This window comes from Sciurus carolinensis, chromosome 6, assembly GCF_902686445.1.
Source record: "Sciurus carolinensis chromosome 6, mSciCar1.2, whole genome shotgun sequence".
Classification (NCBI taxonomy): Eukaryota; Metazoa; Chordata; class Mammalia; order Rodentia; family Sciuridae; genus Sciurus; species Sciurus carolinensis.
The window spans coordinates 157,579,500-157,598,691 of NC_062218.1; the positions used below are offsets into that span (position 1 = coordinate 157,579,500).

Genomic DNA, 19,192 nt, shown 5'->3' on the forward strand with positions numbered 1-19,192 from the left:
AGATGTTTTGGGAGATGTCGATATGTAAGAAGCACACACCTCTTGGGATTGATGAAATACGTCAAGTGCGCAGACACAGGAAGACATCGGCACCCAGAGACACTCCTCCATTTGTGTATCCTCACAAACACACACCAAGTGTGAGCAGAGTGTGCCCCTGGAAGTCGCTGCCTGGACTCAGTCCCATACTTCCTGGCCACACTGAGATGCCATTGTTTGAGCTGCAAACTGGAGACACTTGTGGGACGGTTGTGAGAGGATGCAGGTAAACAGAAGAGAACAGGTAGAGTGACTGGCAAGGCACCTGGCTGTCTGTAAGCAAAGCTGCTGGTAACACAGTACAGCCACAGCCACAGGTGCGCTACGCTGTGCACCCAGCAGGTCGGTCTTAACAGTGGCCTCTGGGTTGAAGGTACCTTGGATGCACATCTGAGTTGTTACAACCTGTGTTTTCTTCTTCCAGATCCAGCAGGCCAAGTTCTATGAAAATATCATGAAAATCCTCAGGCCCAAGCCAGACTACTTTGCTGTGGGCTACTACGGCCAGGGATTCCCCTCGTTTCTGCGGGTGAGTGTGCAGCTGGCTCTGCGAGGGAGGCCAGCCTTGGCGATTCAGAGGTCTCTCTGTCCTTTGAGGATCTGGTTGTGCTCGGAAACTCACAGCTCAGCAGCCAAGCTTTCCTCTACCCACCGAGCACTGCCACTGTCCCCGGGGGTCCTCAGCCTCACTTCCCGTCAGAGCCACCAGCACCAGTCGCCTGCTGTACACCAGCTGGGGAGGCATTGAGCCCCCGTTACTAGAACCAGGAATTCAAAGAGAGACCGAGGATGACCGCTACCGGGGTCACCACACAGCAGTGGCTCTCACGAGTTTTAGTCAGAGGATCTCTTTGCTCTTAAAAGCTCCTGAGGACTCCAGAGACTATCTGTGTTTTAGATTCTTTATGTACATGTACCATATGAAAAATGAAAACTAAGGAAAAGATTAAAATATTTGGCAATTTATTTTAGAATAACAATAATAAACCCAACCCCTGTTAACATAAATGGTAATTTTTTTAGGCAAAGTAGCTATATCTTCCAATTTTAAAAGATAAGGGAATAAAGCAAGATTGCTTTATATTTCTGCAAATCTCAATGTCTGACTTCAGAAAAGAGCTAGGTTCTCATCTGTTGTGGTCACACATCATGTAGGCTCCGAAACGCTCCACCATCTACCGTGAGAGAGCAAGGGTAGAAAAGGCGAACACAGCTTTTAACTATTGTGAAATGGTTCTGATTCTGTGAGCCCCCGGAAAGGTCTTGGGGACCCTCAGGGGCCCTGGAGCATTGTTTCTGAATCACTGTGTTAGGGGCCTGTTTAGCCACCGAGTAGAGGGCTTAGGTCACCTGTCAACTTCCTTCCAGCCTGTGAATTTATGGTTCTGTTCTGGGGACAGGGAGAGGCGAAGGAAAGAGCAGACCTGACCCCTGACCTCACTTGACCTCCAGCGCAGTCAAGGAGGTGAATCACCATGGTTACCAACGAAGTGGAAGTCACGGCCGAGGAGTGAGGCCATGAGCAGCCAGCCGTCAGGGCAGACAAGGAGGCTCTCCTGGGTGGAGTGGAGGGGTCTTCCACTGACTGCCCCTCAGGGTCCCCTGGGCAACTTGCTCAGAGCATGTGTTCCTGGGCGCAGCTCCTGCAGACTCCGTTTCAGGACTCTGGAGAGCAGCCTGGGAATCTGGACGTTCTTTTCCTTCCTCTCTCCCTCCTCTCCTCCCTCCCAAGGACCCCTCCCTTTGCTCTATTGGTCTTCCTTCTATATCTCTTTATTGTAAATCAATACATTATCATTAGACATAAAATCGGAGCACACCATTGTAAATCTGTACCTGCACCTAGATAGTCTGGTCAACTCCATTCCCCTGTCCTTCCCCTTTCCCTCCTCTTCTCCCTCGCTCTTGGTTCCCTGTTTCTACTCGACTGCTTTCCCTTCTATTTTGGCAAGATCCCCCCTTTTTAAATTCCCCTTTTCTCTCTAGTTTCCACATAGGAGAGAAAACATTCAACCCTTGACTTTCTGAGTTTGGCTTATTTCTCCAGTTCCATCCATTTACCAGCAAATGGCATAATTTCACTCTTCTTTATGGCTGAGTAGAACTCCATGGTGTGTGGAGACCACATTTTCTTTATTTGCTGTTGACGGGCTCCTGGGCTGGTTCCATAATTTAGCTATTGTGGATCGTGCTGCTAGCATGTGTGCGTCACTATAGTATATTGGTTAGCTGGGTCACATGATGGTCCCATTCTTAGTCTTTGGAGGAATCTCCATACTGCTTTCTGAAGTGGTTGTGCTAATTTGCAATTCCACCAACAATGTGCAAACATACCTTTCCCCATATCCTTGCCGCCATTATTGTTACTGGTCAGGAATCTGGATTTTGAAAGGTCTCCTAGGCTCTTCTGATGATGCCAGGGTTGGAAGGTGACAGAGGTCAGAGAGACGTGGGCTTGGACAGAAGAACTTTGGGACCATTTGAGGCGGCCCAGATGGCCCAGATGTTGTCTAGACCAAGGCTTCTCCACCTTGGCCCTGTTGACATCTTGGGTCATCCTGCTTGGTTGTAGGGGTTGTCCCAGGTGTTGCAGGATGTTTAAGTGGCATCTCTGGCCTCTACCCTAGCTCCCAGTGCACCCCTCACCCTCAGCGTGACAACCGACAAATGTTTCCAGACATGGCCAGTGTCCCTCGGGAACGAACACACCCAGTTGAGGACTGCTGGTCTAGACGGGGCTGACATGATTGAGGAGGGGTGAAGAGAATGTCCTGGGGAGCTCAGGGCCTGGAGTCAGGAGAAGAGGACCTTGAACGGTGGTCCCCACGAGCCCAGCCCTCATGTCACACTGAAGGCAGCAGGGAAATGGCGTGACCACATAAACAGGACAGTGGGTGCCTTGGGGTGAAACATGAGCAAAAAACTTATTCTGGAAGCTGCATGTGGGATGCTTTAAAGAAGCGCCTGCGTGCACACTCCTCTCTCCCTGGGAAAGGAGCTCTTTAAAGAAGTGGGGTGCCCAGCTGGGCCAGGGAGCCGAGCTCCTCCCTCTGCTGGTGGGAAGCTGAGGGCAGAGGGAGACGTCAGAGGTCCCCACAGCCCCCTGCTCATTTCATAAGCCTCCCCGCTGTGCTCGGGCACGTGCTCCACGTCACCAGTCTCTGGGGTCTCTGATGGGTGTCACTGCTTTGCAGAACAAAGTGTTCATCTACCGAGGGAAGGAGTACGAGCGAAGAGAGGACTTCCAGCTGCAGCTGATGAGCCAGTTCCCCAACGCGGAGAAGATGAACACCACTTCCGCCCCTGGAGACGACGTGAAGACTGCTCCCGGCCAGTGTATCCTTGGAGAAGGTCCCAGCCACAGGGCTGGGCATCAGCAGTGCTGTGGGGACCTCAGCCCACAGAGCTCAGACCTGCTGCCCAAATCACTGTGGTGTGCCAGTTTTAGTGTCCGGTGTGGGATCCAAAGAACCCATTTCAGTACAGTCAGCCCTCCATATCCATGGGTGCTGCACCCCTGCATTCAACCAACCACAGACGGAACATCTGGGGGGGAATGGAGTCTGTGCCAAACACGTACAGACTTTTTTATTGACATTATTCCCTTATACGGTGTAACAACTTTTTACCTAGGATTTACAGTGCATTAGGTACTGTAATGACTTAAAAGTATTAGAAGTCATTTACTAAGTCATTTAACATGTACAGGAGGATGTGAGACTACTCAGCCATTTATGTGAGGGATTTGAACATCCTGGGAGTTCAGTATCAGCTGGAGCCAATCCCCAGGTGTACTGAGGATGACTGTCCACTCTAAGGCAGCACACTGAGTCATTCTGTCCCTTCTCACTCATTCCTTCTTGTAGTGAATATTCTGAAGTTCAGACTCTTTGCCAAGCATCGTACAAGGCTACGTCTACAAAAGGAGTCCTGCCTTCAGGACTGGACAACACATTGGGCTATTAAATATTTGTTTATATGATATGATCCATGCAGGACACTGTGGGAAGGAGCACAGCCGGTTTCAAGGACTGAAATGACCCCATATTGCTGTTACAATAAAACCAGACTCTTGAGCCGAGCTGAAGGCTGTCCCCTGTTTTTCCCTCTGGCCATACCAGCTCCTTTCCGTTGCTTAAACAGGTCCAATTGATCCCACCTCTAGGCCTTCGCCTTCTCTGTTCCCTCTGCATGAAATGCCCTTCCCCCATTCCTTAGGCAACTGGCTTCTGCTCACTTGTCAGATCCTAACTTGGCTTCACCTCCTGGAGAGGCTTTCCTCAGTCACCTTCTGTAAAGTGGCCTTTTCTGGCCTCCCCAGGACCCTGTCTTCTCACACCCTGTTTGTTTCTTTGGAGAATTGACCTCAATCTGTTTCTCACATGCTTTTTGAAGGCACATGAGCTGAGGGTAGCGAAGTCAGCACCAAGAGGCCTTCCTTCCTGTGCTGTGGCCCTCGCCCACGCTACCTGGCACCCAGCCTACCCCGGGAGAGGTGTGTTGATTAATAGAAAGAAATAGAAAATGAGAGAAAGAGAAAAAGAGAAAGACAGAGAAGCAAGAGGAAGCAGGTAGGCACCAGCTGGCTGGCTGGTGTGCCGGAGCAGGGCAGAGGTGACAGAGATGCTGGGGAGGCGCAGTGAGAGCGAGCAGGATGCAGACCTGGTGTTCCCAGGGCCAGGAGCCGCACCGGCGCCGGGCAGGAGGCAGGGTGCAGGGCTGGCTGCTGAGCCAGGGAGCACAATGACCCAGCCTGGCTCCCCGCATTGCGCCCTTTAGCAAAGATTAAGTTACAGCCTTTAAAACAGGGTTGACAGGTTGTGTGGCTGGTCTGCTCAGTCTGCCAAACCTTAATCCAAATATTTTTCCCTGGGGTGATAAATATTCATCTGTAACCTTTTTATTATGCTTGCCTGCCCTTCATGCCTGCTCTGCATGGGCTTTTGCAGGAAGAGATGCAACTGGTGGTGGGGCCCGCTGGTGGCAGAAGAGGGCACAGTGACAGCGAGACAGGGAGCGCGCTAAGGCCTGCGAGGCGAACATGCTGGTGTGAACTGTGCTGGTGTGAACCACGGCTGGGGAGGGGCCCGTGTGCCTGGCCACGTCATCGTAGCTGGGACTCTGAGGCTGGTTCGGTGCCAGGAGCCAGGTAGGAAGGCCAGGGCTGACATTTGCTAACCGTCCTCTCGGTGAGACAGAGTGCTTTATAACCATTATTTCTTTAAACCCCATAAAGTGCTGCAAGACGGGTATTCATTTTCCAAGAGAAGGAATATGTGAGGCAGAGAGAGAAAGCAATTTGGTCAGAGATGAAGTTGGCATTTGAATCCTGAGATCTCTTTGTCTCAAAACCCATGTTCTGTCGCACCATCAGTTTTGGAAAAGCTGATGAACAGAATGTGCTGACCTCTGACTGCCGTGCCCCAGCCCCTTGACACGTGCCATCCTGTGAGTGGTCAGGTCAGCGGTGCTCTCTGTACTTTGCTACTAAGAAATTCGAGGCTCCAAGATCTTCAGCAGCACAAGGTCACAGGGAGGAAGCAGTGGAGCTAGGGTCCAGGCCTGCTTTCCACCAGGATCTTGGACTCAGTTGTCTTGCCCTCACTTGTTAAAAAGTGGCCAAGCAATTTGGGATGGGTTCCCTGTCTTCTCACTGTTGCACCCAGGTGGCAGGAGATATTCAAAAGCAAAGGTCTATGTAGAACTGTTGCCACGATTCCTTGCCTGGATCCCACGTGACAGGACAGTCCAGCCCTGCAGTCCCCGGGCACCCCAGGTGCTTATGTCAGAGGCTCCAATTACACCTTCTTTATGGGCACGGCAATGTCACACTTGGTATTATTTTCACACTTTATTATCATGTCACAAAATGCTCTTTTTTCATCAGTGATTTGAAAAGATAAAATCCATGCTTAGCTTGTGGACCAGACAGAAACAGGAGATGAGCTGGATCTGAATCTCTGTAGTTGGCTAGTTGCTCTCCTTGGCTAATCCAGAGTGACTCCCTCCCTAAGGAGGAGGCCTTAGGGCTTTAGGAAGAAAATGATTTTCCTGAGGTTTGCAGAAATGCTTCCATCAAGATCGATCCATTTGGGTTCAGTCTTTTGCCCTCTTTCCTTCCTTGTGGAAATACTCTCTAGAGGTAAAACAAGTAAATCCCCAATAAAGTAGCGTACAGTAAATTTATCAGTGAGAGGCAATTGAATTTGGAATTCTCCTTTACCCATTTCTTGTGTGTCTAAAAAATCATAGCCTGTTCCGTCAGAAAGCTTGCCCTCCAGGGGGATGGGATGGCCGGGGAGGGAGGGAGAGGGTAGCTCAGAGCTGATCCTATGGGAAGTACTGACAAGCACCTGCAAAGCCAAAGGAAGGAAAAGAGTTCCCGACTGGGGTGAAGTTAGTCTTCGTGGACTGTGGCATTTGACAACCCCCTGAAGGGTTCACAGGGGCACAAGGCAGTGGAGGGGAATAGTCCAAGCACAGGGAATAGTAGACTCTGTTGGATATCCAGAGATAACGGTGGAACCTGGGTTATGCCCATACTGACGTAGCTTTGAGAGCTAGCAAGGGCTCTTAAATCTTTGGTTGGCAGACATATCAGGCCCAGGCAAGACTTTTGAAGTTATAGTTGTCTTTGGGTAGAAAAGAGGAGGAGAGCACTTGAATACCCAAAAGAAGAGATGAATAAAGAAGAAATGGAAGGTAGGGAAGGACAAATGGGTCAGGATGGGACCAGGGACCACTGACTTTGTTCATTTCGTTTGCCGCATTACCAGCTTAAAATGAATGAAGACAGGTCCAGAATAGGCATGACAGTGGCCCACACAGTGCCTCTCCAGTATCTGTGCTCATGGCAGGCATCACTAATCAAGCTTGGGACTCATTCCCACTAAGGCTGGACAGGACTCCTTACGGTCCTGGCACCAGATGTGGGAGTGCATGTTTGCAACACTTCTCCAGCCTTATGATGGACACGACTCGCTCAAGGATATTTTAAAGTCAGATTCTGACTCAATGTCTGAGGTAGGGTCTGAGATCTGCTGTTTCTAACAAGCTCTCAGATGATGCTGATGGGGCCAGCCAGAGGACCACCTCTGAGTATAGAATAAAGAATTTTGAGCACAGGATTAAAAGACCCAAGTGCAAACCCCTACTCTGTTCTTAAAAGCTGTGTGACCTCCAACAAGTTCCCTGATTTCTGGGACCTTAACAGGGATTATTTAGGTTAAATGCCATCCAGTGGAATTGGAGACACTAAATAAGACCACGGGGAGATGTACTCTGCAGTTGATGGAGAGCTATAAATTCATTAGATGGTGTTACTGTTAATGAGAATATGGCAATGATAACGATGATTACCTACCACTAACCCACTCTGTTATCAGAACCAGAGCCCTGAGGTAGGGTTGCAAGGTGACAAGCAGCTCTGCTGAGGACCATGGTGATGGCTAACTGGTCATCAGGGCCTTGTTAGAGGCCAGCAACGTGCGGCCGATCCTTCAATAATGAGTGGTCTTAGAAGGAATGGCCTGCAAGCTGGCAGCTGGAACTCTGCATTTGGAGCTGTCCCTGTGGTCCGCAGACCTGTTTCAAGTCCTTAACTTCAGGGACTCCAGATATCCAGTGTTTCACCGTCCAGCCTGTCTTGGATGAGCACCCACGGTTCAAGAACAAGCCCGTGCCTGACCAGATCATAAAGTAAGACCCAGAGCCCACTGGGAGGGGAACAGGGGTGGGACTCCCGAGGTGGCGTGCTGGGGTCATGGCAGGCAGCACCAGTGTCCTTCTCTCCTCAGCCAATCTGTTCCCATTTTCCTCTTGGGAGAAGAATCACCCCCAATTAACAGGGCTCTGTCCCCAACAAGGCCCAGACTAGAGATGGATGGGAGGGACAGGGTTGTGGCTGACTTTACAGCACAGCAAATGCTCAGTGGGCACTGATGAAATTCACTGAAGTGGACATAGAGAGCCTGCTTCAGGCTGATCCCAGAGTGGCCCCGAAGAACCTGTAGCCAGAGTGTGGGCAGGACAGGTGGCAGGAGGTTGGGGAGTAGGGGACAGGGACAGGGCAGCTTGGGCATGCTGAGCAGGTTCTGCCAAAGGGACATCTTTTTAGCATTGGGTAAATTTGGACATTGACAATGGACATGTTCAGACTGGGACAGAGGAAGCAGCATGGCAGGTATCAATCAGTCCCTACCAGATTACAAGGTCACTGACGAGGCCACGTGGGGCGGGCAGTGTGGGGCACAAAGCTGTACCCCCATAGCTGCCCAGATAGTCCCCCACCTGTGCCCCAGGCCAGGTACCCAAGAGCACCTGAGTGTCTTGGGTTAAGACCTCCCCTCTGGGTGGAGCAATGAGCAGCAGGGGCTCCCCTGGGAGAGACAGGGCTGTATGCTGCAGGGGAGGCGGTCCCTGGAGCAGCCTCACCTCGTGCCACTGTAGGGCAGCAGTGGCCCAAGTAGGACTGCAGCCTCCCTCACCCTCTAGGTCGGCTCCCATGGGCAGGGGACAAGCTCACAGCTAGCACAGTGCCCTCCTTCTCGAGAGTCAGGAAATGATTTGGGGGATGACTACGACTCTGGGAGAAATCCTTGGAGGCTACTCCTGGGACATGAGGCACCTAGGCATCTCTAGATCTTTCAGTGGGGCCACAGGAAATGACCAGCCTGCCCCATCTGCACCAATGCCAGAATTCCAATTCCAACTGCCCATTACTTTTGGGGTGCCATGTTCTGATAAGGGTATAAGACCAGTCTACCTTCCTAAATCGCCCCACCAGGAAAGCCTGTGCAAGAATCAATGTTAGGCAACCCAGAACATAGAAACCAATTTTAAATGCTGCCACAAGGACTCTGCCAGACCTGAAGATACTGTAATGAACTTCTGTGGACAGTGCAGGCACAGACCGGATGTTAGTGGTTGGGCTTGGCCGCCAGGAGTCTCACTTCCTTCCTGTCTTTCAGCTTTTACAAATCCAACTACGTGCAAAGATTCCACTACTCCCGGCCCGTGCGCAAGGGGACAGTAGACCCTGAGAATGAGTTTGCTGTGAGTATTTCTTTATCCTGGGCAACCAAGGTGTGGATCTACCAGCTCAGAATGGAGGGAACTTGACCCAAAATCAAAAAAAGAACTGAAGGTCCGTGGGTTTGATGGCATCCATTCCCCTGCCTCGTCTCTTTCCCTTTCCCACGAGTCTTCTGAGCGTGTCAGGTGACCTCATCAGTCACAGGGCATTCAGGTACTTCAGGAGGTAAAGCCCAGGCAAAGAAGGGTGTCAATGAAGTCAAACCTTCCAGCAAACACCAATGAGAAGCCACCGCGACGTAGTCACCTCTGTGCCCTGTGTGCAACTAGTGTGTGTGTGTTTTTCCAGCTGGGACCTGGCTTCCATCCCCAGGGCCAAGGCCAGAGTGAGGAGGCAGCTCTGAATCTCTCCCCAATCTCTGCCACTGTGATTCTTAATATTTGGGGAGTCACCCATCCCTTTGAGAATCTAGTGAACGTTATGGACACTCCATCAGAAAATGTGCATGGACACATTCAACATTGCCTAAAAATTCAGATGCTAATAAATCCAGATAGAACCTACTTGGTCTAAGTCTAGAGAGAGCTTCAGCTTCACGCTGGCCAAGAAGTGTTAGGGGTGGGGAGGGTGCTTCTGGATCTTGCAATATTTCCTCTGCTTTTGGATGCACGGGGTGCCCTGGGGCCACCGGGTCTCTGCCAAGCTGCTCTGGTGCCCAGTTTTGATAAGTGTGTTGCTCTTCTGCCTTGCTCCCTGCCCCGGACAGTCCATGTGGATCGAAAGGACCTCCTTCGTGACTGCCTACAAGCTACCGGGCATTCTGCGCTGGTTCGAGGTGGTTCACATGTCCCAGGTGAGTCTCGGCACAATCGTGGCAGACACAGAAAGCCACATTTCTGGCCAGAATCCAAAGGCTTGAACTCTCTTATGCAGAGAGCATATACTTTGCTTCTCCACAAGCCTTACGGTCTCCATGTCCTCTGGCTGCTAAGAATTTTGCTATTTCAGAGGAAGGTCCAGTGTGGTGGTAAGGATCCCTTATTAATGGGAACACATTCAGGATGTCTTACTTATTGAATCATTCAAAAACTACTTCATGAGTCCCTAACACATGTCAAGTGCTGTTCTAAGACCTGAAGATTCTGCAATGGCGTTACATTCTAAAGGGAAAGACAGACTGAAAAACCAAAATAAATATGGGTTGGTGATAACCATGATGGAGAAAAATAAATTAGAAAAGTGACAGAGGAATGGTGGCTATTTAAAATAGAATAAACCTCTGTCAAAGGGTTTTGAGCAAAGACCTAGAGGAAGTGAGGAAGTGGTCCATTCAGATATTGAAGAGAGGGACTTTGCAACAGGGGACAGCAAGAGCAAAGGCCCTGGGGCCAGAGCAGGTTTTTATACAGATCAGAATGAGTGAGGGGTGAATAACAGTATTCTGATTCTAGACCATTAGTAGGACGTTGACTTTTCTGTAAGCAAAACAGAGTCGTGAGCAGAGGGATGTTTTCTGACTGATGTCTTTGAGCTACTGTATTGAAACCTTGAGGTCATTCCACCTGTGGCCATAATGCCCACCTCTTTCCAGTGAGCCAGCAGCTTGGTAGCCCTGCATCCTTTTTATAGGCATGGCCTAGACCTTGGGAAAGGTGAATAAAAATGAAGATAGCAACAAAACCTTCTTGAGCATGTTCTCAGCTGCTCACTTGAACCCCCGTGACAGATGTTGTTGTTCTCCACGTTGTACAGGTGAGGGACTGAGGTGCAGAGTGAGTTCCTGGGTTGTTCAAGGTTAGTAAATGAAGTGAATCTGTATCAGCCACCTGGACTGGTCTCATTCTCTCCTCTCCAGAGTGTCTCTGGCCCACCTAGCAAACAGTACCCTGGAAAGGAAGCGTGTCTGCATGCTCCTGTTTGGATAAGGTTTAGCAAGTGTTCCAGGCACTGCGTTGAAGGTTGAATGATGGCCTCATCCATGTAATCCTCACAAAACCCTGTGAGGTGCCTACTGTCGGCCCTCAGCAGGCCCAGGCTCCCTCCACAGCCCAACCAACCGCAAATGGAAACTACTCCGGTAAACATCGCATCTGAATGGAATGCATGCGGATTCCTCTCTCTTGTCATTTATTCCTAAACAGTGCAGAGTAACAATATTCACACAGCGTTTACATCATATTAGGAATTATAAGTCATGCAGAGACCATCTGAGATACGAGGGAGGATGTGCATATACCAGATACTATGCACTTTTGTATAATGGACTGGGGCATCCATGAACTCCAGTGTCCTTGGAAGGTTGTGGAATTCATCCTTCAGGGAAGCCAGGGGACACTATCATTAATCCTGTTTTTTGTGAGATGAGGAAGCAGACACTTTCCAATGATCGGAGGCCTCTGCCCCTTAGCTCCATGGAGCCCTGTGCCCTGGTGGGGCTCAGCAAGGTGCCTCTTCTTCCATGACTCCCGCTACTCTGGAGGCAAACAGGGAGCACATTCCAGTGCTCCTGTGACTGTATTTCTCCTCTAGGCATTTATCACCTCCTGATTGATCACGTAATTTTCCTATGTGTTGATTTTTAACATTAATAGAATATTAAATATAATGTGTTAGAGTCTAAGTTCCCTTAGTCTATCAATTCCAGAAAAATGGAGATTTTTGTCTATTTTATTCTCTGCCATATTCCAAATGCCAAGAGTGGTTAGTCCTAAACCCATCATAGATGCTCAAGAATATTTAAGCAAATCAGTCAATTTAATAATATGTAGACACCCATCGTATCTGAATTGTATTGTACTTTGTGACTTCAGGATTATGAATTTAGGGAAAAAATAGTCACCATTTTTATTTGCCTTTTTTATCCCCATATCTTCTGGTAGGAGTTGGGAAAATGCCCAAAACTTGACTAGAACAAATTCATTCTTAGGGGCCTGAGATGAGTTACCAAGGACTTCAGAATGCCTCAGACACAGAAGTTTAATGCTTGCTAAGTGACTTCATTTCCCAGCACAATTTTTCATTATATGAACTTGTATCTTGTTCCCTGGTCTTCCTCTCATAAATTGCCATGATTCCAGTACGGTTTGTATAGAGGCATGAGTTCTGCTGGCCTTGCAGTGTACGTTGTACATTCTGCTTATTTATTGAGGGCTTCTATTTGTTCTTGGCCCTGAGAACTGTAGTCTGTACAATGAGCCCAAGTCTAGGGGTCACTCAAATTCCACTTGGTCATTAATGAGCTGCATGACTCATATTGGATGAGTGATCTATTTCTTTTCTTCTTAGTTTGCATCATCTGTAAAACAGGGATGGCAAAACTATGGAATTTCAGAACTGAAAGGGAGGCCAGGGTCAGTAAGTCCCAAAGCTAGAAATTCAAATATCTTTAGAGTTCAGCAAGATAAGGTAAATAAATGAGAGAGTCACATGAAGACCACAGGGACTAGTGGAGTCTGTGGCCAGCTTCAGTGGCAACTCCCCCCAACTCAATTTAACCTGGAAAAATTAGATTCAGTGTGCCTGCTGGAGAACAGAGCCGTGGGCTTGGTTTGGCCTGCAGTTTTCTTGTGTCTTTCCTGCTTCTTGTCCAGCTATACTATTTCACATCTGAGAAAACTGAGGTCCAAGGAGGGACTTGAATGGCCAAAGCAATCAGCGTCAGAGTAGAGGTGGCTACGATCACACCACATGGTATATGAAGGCTGAATGGATGGGATGCCTTCCAACAACTGGCAAAGCCACCTGAGTGCCAGGGCTCTGACCACCTCCTCTTTCTGTTTGAGCCCCTCCCCTCCCACTTTTACATTTGTGTCCCCACTTTCCCTGAATAACGCCTTTGCTTCACATTGAGTGGGCTGGGGTATTGTACCTACACTGTCCACAGACAAGTCGAGGCTCAGCTTAGCAAGGAGGCCAGAGTCTGGAGGGCTTGACCGAGTCCCAGCCGCAGCTGGTGGCAGGTTGTTAACAGTGGGATCCACGTGTGTTGCCTTGGGACTCAGGGACACCTGACAGCTCACCCCCCCTGCCACCACCTGACCTCCAGCAAATGACCAAACCTGTGGTCAGAGGAAGTGGTGGAGCACCTGGGCTGGCACGGAGGAGGCAATGGAGAGTGGAGCATCCCCATCACCTCCGTCATTACTCCTGGGCCTGCCAGGAGCTCCTGGCACCGCGCCTTCCACCAGACACGTGCCCTCTCTGCTCTGAGTTACATATTTGGCCTACACAAATGCCCTCAGGTGGGAAGCCAAAGCTATTCTCATTCTCCATTCCCAATGGCTATAATGAGGATAGATTTGGAAATCAAAAATAGCTTTAAAAATAAGGAGGCAAGCAGTCAATAGGTCTTTCCATTTTTAATGACTCGCGGTGAAGCCCGCATCTTTCAGATGCCGCGCTTGTTGGTGGACTCCATGTGCAGGCTGGGCTCAGTCCAGTCATGCTGCTGGATTCTCCTTAGAACTGTCACGACCTCAGCCTAGCAGAGCTCTGTGGGCCTGGTCCGCACAGTGACATGCACTAGCCCGTGGGGTTCAGCTGGAGGGACTGTGGACCGCAGCGATGCCAGGCTGAGGGGCATCCCCTCTGGCTGACACTGTGTGTGTGCATGTGGGGGGTGGCTATGGTTTGAATGTGGATCCGTCCCCTAAAGGTCCACGCGTGAAAGCTTTGTCCTGGGGGGGGTGCAGGAAGGCCCTGTGGACCCTTAAGAGGTGGAGCCCAAGGGAGGTCCTTAGGCTGCACCTTCAAAAGAGATTCTGGGCCCTGCCCCTTAGTCTCCGCTTCCTGACCTGTGGCGTGAGCGGGCTGTTCTGACACAGGCTCCCCACCCCTGCCTCTGGCACCTTTACAGAGGTCACCCCAGTGGAACTACCATGGCTAGACTCGAACCTCCAGACCCCTGAGCTAAATAAACCTTGTAAGTTAATTGCCTCGGGTATTTTGTGGTAGTAACAGGAAGCCGAAACTGTAGGGTGTGCATGCACGTGGGACAGAGTGGCTATGACAGAGAGGGCGTCTACTCCCCGGAACCTCTCACTGCGGGAATTCCCAACTTCAAAATCATGGCTGCAGGGAAGAGGGTGAGAAGGTTGTGCTTTCACAGGGACTTAAGGCAGCGGTTTAAGACGACGACCAAGAACAGGGCCACAGAGGCCGATCTGCCCTTCTCGTGCAGTAGGCGCGGAGCCAGCGGGGCGTGTTTTTAAGGAGCTCCGCTCTGCCAGGTGCTGCGTGACCTCATCTTCACTACAAAGCCACTGAGGCGGCACTATGTATTTAGGGTCCCTTTCTCCATGACATTTTCTCAAATCCCTCAACCCCCTCTTTGGACACCCATGAGCATTAACAATAGCTCCGTTAGAACTCTGCAATGGATTGACTCATTCCCATTTTACCAACAAATTGATTGAGGCTTAGAAGGTCTAGGACCCTGGCCCAAGGTCACACAGCTGGAGAGCCACGGAGCCAAGATTTGTGCTTTTAATTTAATCAGCTCAGTGGTCTACAAACTGCGGCCAGCGGGCCCCCTTCCACCTGCCGCTGGTTTCTGTGACTAGCTGTACTGGAACCCTCTTGCTCGCTCATTTACATATTCCTGGTAGCTGCTCCTCCTACAATAGCAGAGTGATTGCAACAAAGCCATCTGGTTTGCAAATCCTAAAATATTTACTCTCTGGCCCTTGTACAGAAAATGTTTGCGGACCTCTGGCTAGTTTCCCACTTGCGATCCCTGGCTCTGGAGAACCTCTGTTTGCCGGTTGCCACTGGAAGGCACTGTTTATACTGCTCTGTAAAAGACGGGAGAGAAGTTTCTCATTACCGTCCAACTAGCCTGGCTCTACCTGGGTCAGCACACTCCCACATCTCAGGACCAGCTGTGCCATCCTGAGCTCTCAGTCTTTCTAGCTGATGCCCCCTCACGACTTCTCAGCCAACACAGGGGCTTGAGTTGGAGTGTGTTCAACCTGGGGAGGTAGAAACCCCTCCAGGACACAGTTGGCCTCTGCCCCCCAGGGGAGCCTGTTTCTCCCAGAAGGCAGACGGCCCCAGAGCCTGCTAAGGACAGCAGATCCTGCCGTAGCCCCTCAGGGAGTTTGGATGGCGGGTTCGTTTGGATTTCCACCCCATGTGAAATCAGTACCAATAACTGTTTCTAACGCAACCTGCTCCGGCCTTCTGCTTGGTGATCTTATTTTCAACAGACCACAATTAGCCCCCTGGAGAATGCCATTGAAACCATGTCCGCGGCTAACGAGAAGATCCTGATGGTGATCAACCAGTACCAGAGTGATGAGAGTCTGCCCATCAACCCGCTCTCCATGCTCCTGAATGGCATTGTGGACCCTGCCGTCATGGGCGGCTTTGCCAAGTACGAGAAGGTAAGGGCTTCCGTTTTCCAGGTCCTGCCCTTCTCCCCTGGACACTGGGTGTGGTTGGACCTCATCTGTCTTCACTGAGCTCCCGTCTCCTCCCCACCCTCATCCCCACTCCCTGGGTTGGGGCAGGAGCCTCGGGCTCATCAGGGCCTCGCGTCCCACTGGGCAGGTCCAGGCGGTTCTGTTCCGGGAAGGCTCTGGGATGACCGTGTAAACCCCTCACTTCTGCAGAGGATGGGAGATAACAGGCATGTGTGAGGAGAAAGGGAACCCAAGGGCTGTGGAAACAGCTTGGGAGACCACGGGGAGAGTTGCGATCTAGACATTCCAGTTACAAGGTCCCTCTGGAAGTCCCCACAGTTTTGATAAATCATTTTTGAACCTCATGGTATCTATGGCAAAAAGGGAAATACCATCAGTTATACAAGTTATGTGAGGAATACCAGTTTCTCATAGGGAGACGAGTTTTACTGGCAAGGAGGTAGAACAGGAAAGGCCTTACTTGGCTTTTACCTAGCAGAGGCTGAAGGAAGAAGGAACTCTTCATTCTAACACATGTCAGAAGTGAGCTCCTAGGTTGTTCACTGATGTAAAGCTGAGAATGCCACACCTAGCATTCTGTCCTTCTGGGTACCCTCAGATGCCCCATGCCATCCTCAGAGGTGGGAACCAAGTGACGTGAGTGTGTGTGTGCCCCAGGAAGAGCCAGGGAGCTGCCGGGGTCACCTGTGATGAGCGAGGCCATGCGTGCCCACCAGCTGAAGTTCCTCACCGCCTCCCTGTTCTCGAAGCAGTGTGCTGGTGCGGCGGAGGCCCCGCGGCTCTGGGCCCACTCCCAGAGGTCCCAGTGCAGCTGGTCTGGGCTGCGTCTGGAGAACGTGCCTAACACATTCCCGGGTGCTGCTGGACAGGAGCCACACTCTGAGAACAGCCTCCCAGGAGTTTGCACCCATTCCTGGGGTGCTGATCTGAGCCTCCAGGAAGAGAAGACAGCCCCGGCCCCCACAGGTCCCTCCCAGCAGTGCACCAAGTTCCTGTGAATTCATGCCTGCACCTCCCAGATGAGCCTCTCCCGGGCCAGAGACTGGTCCTAGGGTCCACGCCAGTGAACGGGAAGCCCCACACCCTGTCTGTCCTCACAGGCCTTCTTCACTGAAGAATACACCAGAGACCACCCCGAGGACCAGGACAAGCTGAGCCGCCTCAAGGACCTGATCGCGTGGCAGGTAGGGTAGAGCTGGTGGGGGAGCGTCCAGCCCTTTCCCGGGACCCCTGGTCCTCAGCGAGCCTCCTGCTGGCATGGCTGATCTCCCCTGTCCCCCTGCCCCTTGCCCTTGGCCCTCTTCTGGGTCTGTATCACACCTGAGCAGGTTCATCCCAGAGCTTTGGGGCAGTGCACACCTTGCTGCACAGGTGCCAGGCAGCAGAGCTGTACTGGATGTTGCTAAGATCACTTCCGTGGATGCTGAATTCAGGAGGTGGCTGTTCACAGCGGGACTGGGATGGAAACCAGCCCCCACACACACCACCACCACCTCCCCCACCCCACGCACCCACCACGTACCTAGCAGATGATAGAAGACTCGGGCCCCCATCCCACCTTTTGCCTTTGAAGGCTGACCCAGTGTGTTGCAGATGACGCTCAGATGGAGATCAGGCTTTGCAAATAGTGGAGGCCTTTGTTTGGTCGGTTCTTGGTCAAGGGCTCTGCACCTGCTCAGGCAGCAGCTCAACCTGCAGATCCAAGCCTCAAGAGTTGTCATTGTGTCCAGCGATGTCCTTCCCTCCTCGCATCCCTCTCCTTTGTCTCTGTCTTCCCCATCTGGGCTGGAAGCTCCTGGATCCTACCCCTCCCCTCTGTCTCTCCCTCTCTCTGCCTCCCACCGCTCATAGCTTACTCCTCTCAATTTCCTCTTTTTCCTTTCATTTCTCTCCCTCTCTCTGCAGAAGACAGTCTGCTAGATCCCTCCCATAGGGGCTTTCAAGAGACCAGGCCTGTGGTACCCGCTCCTAGACCTCTGTCAGGCCTGGGTTCTTTGCAGACCATGCATCACTGCAGCGCACAGGGATGAACTTGGCTGGGACCAGGGGAGCAAGGAGCCCAGAGGCAGAAAGCAGCCATCTGCAGCTGCAGGTCCTCTCCCTTCCTTCCCACAGACACTGTGCAAAGGAAAGCAGAGCGTTTGTTACTCTAGGGAAATCAGGTAATGAGAAGCATTGGGTGCAGCCTCTTTTCTTAAAATAAGGGTTCCTAATTCAGGTCTTTCTCTGCCTCTGCCAGTTTATGCAAAGTGGGACTTTCCAAGTGAAACACCAAGCACTGCTCAGACGCACTGTTCCCAAATGCATTCGTGTGTCTGGAATTTTCTCTCCATTTTCTATTTTGCCCCACTTGTGAAACCCAGGGTCTCTGAGGTCTCTCCATCCTTCTGGAGGTCATTATACCCTTTAAAAATTAAATAATGACATTCTCCCCTGCCTCTGCCACCTGCAACTTGGGAATCAGGAAGACCAAGCTACGAGTGGTTCCCTTGCTTGGATATTTCTGGGGTGTCCCAAGGAAGACTGACAAGTTGGCTTTATGGTTGAGTCTGCACCACTGCCTAGCCTTCTCCAATGGGCCTGTATTCTCCTCTGGTCCGTCTTCTCCATGCTGTGTCCACCACACTCGCAGGATGAACCAGCCTTACAGGACAGTTGACACAAGACTGTGCCTTCCAAGAAAATTCTACCAGTCTTGGAGCTGATTCGAGGGGCTCTGGATCAACAAGGGAGGCAAAAGGCGTTCATTAGATGTTACTGCTCCTTAGAGCTGTGATCTAGGCACCTTCAGACAGTGGCCCCTAGTGGTCACCTTCTAGCACAGGCCACCAGGTGACAGACGCCACTTAACCCCCAAAGCAGATGGTCCCAGTCTGTGTCCCAACCCAACTCTGAGCACCTGCACTCAGGATGCAGCCTGGCGAAGGCGGCCCTGTCCCATTATTACGCAGAGTGAGTGAGCGCTTACTCAGCAACTGCATTCATACAGCCCCTATTTATTGATCCCCCAATGTGTCCCAGGCACGATGCTGAGCAACAGAGATACAGTGATGGATAAAACTGGGCCAGCGCCCACCCGCTAGAGCCTAATGCTAAAGTGCACATTGATTTTGCAAAGCTAGACAAGCTTTGGATTTTCTCAGAACGTGAGAACCTTAGATTTCAAAGGGGCATGTATTTCCACCACTGGCAAACCCAAACTGCTGAAGTTTTCAAAGTACATTTTATGTTCAAGGTTTCACAGATTTTGATATCGACAGTTTCTTAGCTGTTTCTTCTTTGTAAGGACTTTATTGGCAGGGAAAGATGTCCACGGTATTTTTCCTTTGAAACTTTTTGTTGAGAAATATTACATCGAGAAAAGTACACATAAAAAATATAGATCATTGATTTCACACCAACGCAGCTCCGTCGTGACAGCCCCTGGGTGAGGACAGAGGCCGCCTGCACTCCAAGACCTCCTAGGTCTCCCCGTCGCCACCCCCAGACCTCCCCAGGACGGACCGCTTTCCTGTTTTACAAGAAGCATTTCCTTGCTTTTTAAAAATAGTTTTAAACACTGTAGTTTAGATTATTTCTGACATGTATTGATGGAATCACAGTGTACTGCCTTTCGCGTCAGTGTGATGTTTGTGGAATTCACTCATTGTGTTGCACAGAGCTGTTGTTAATTTTCCTGGCTGTATGCTGGTCTACA

General features: G+C 50.7%; 1 protein-coding gene across 1 annotated transcript in view; it reads left to right on the forward strand.

Annotated features, from left to right (window-relative positions):
- Dock2 (dedicator of cytokinesis 2) overlaps positions 1-19,192 on the forward strand; it is a 407,762-nt gene that overhangs the window by 360,982 nt on the left and 27,588 nt on the right. Inside the window, exons 40-46 of the mRNA XM_047555786.1 lie at positions 464-568; positions 3,234-3,375; positions 7,656-7,737; positions 9,009-9,093; positions 9,840-9,926; positions 15,280-15,456; positions 16,596-16,679. Coding sequence (XP_047411742.1) covers positions 464-568; positions 3,234-3,375; positions 7,656-7,737; positions 9,009-9,093; positions 9,840-9,926; positions 15,280-15,456; positions 16,596-16,679 — 762 coding nt within the window. The remainder of the gene's footprint in view (positions 1-463; positions 569-3,233; positions 3,376-7,655; positions 7,738-9,008; positions 9,094-9,839; positions 9,927-15,279; positions 15,457-16,595; positions 16,680-19,192) is intronic.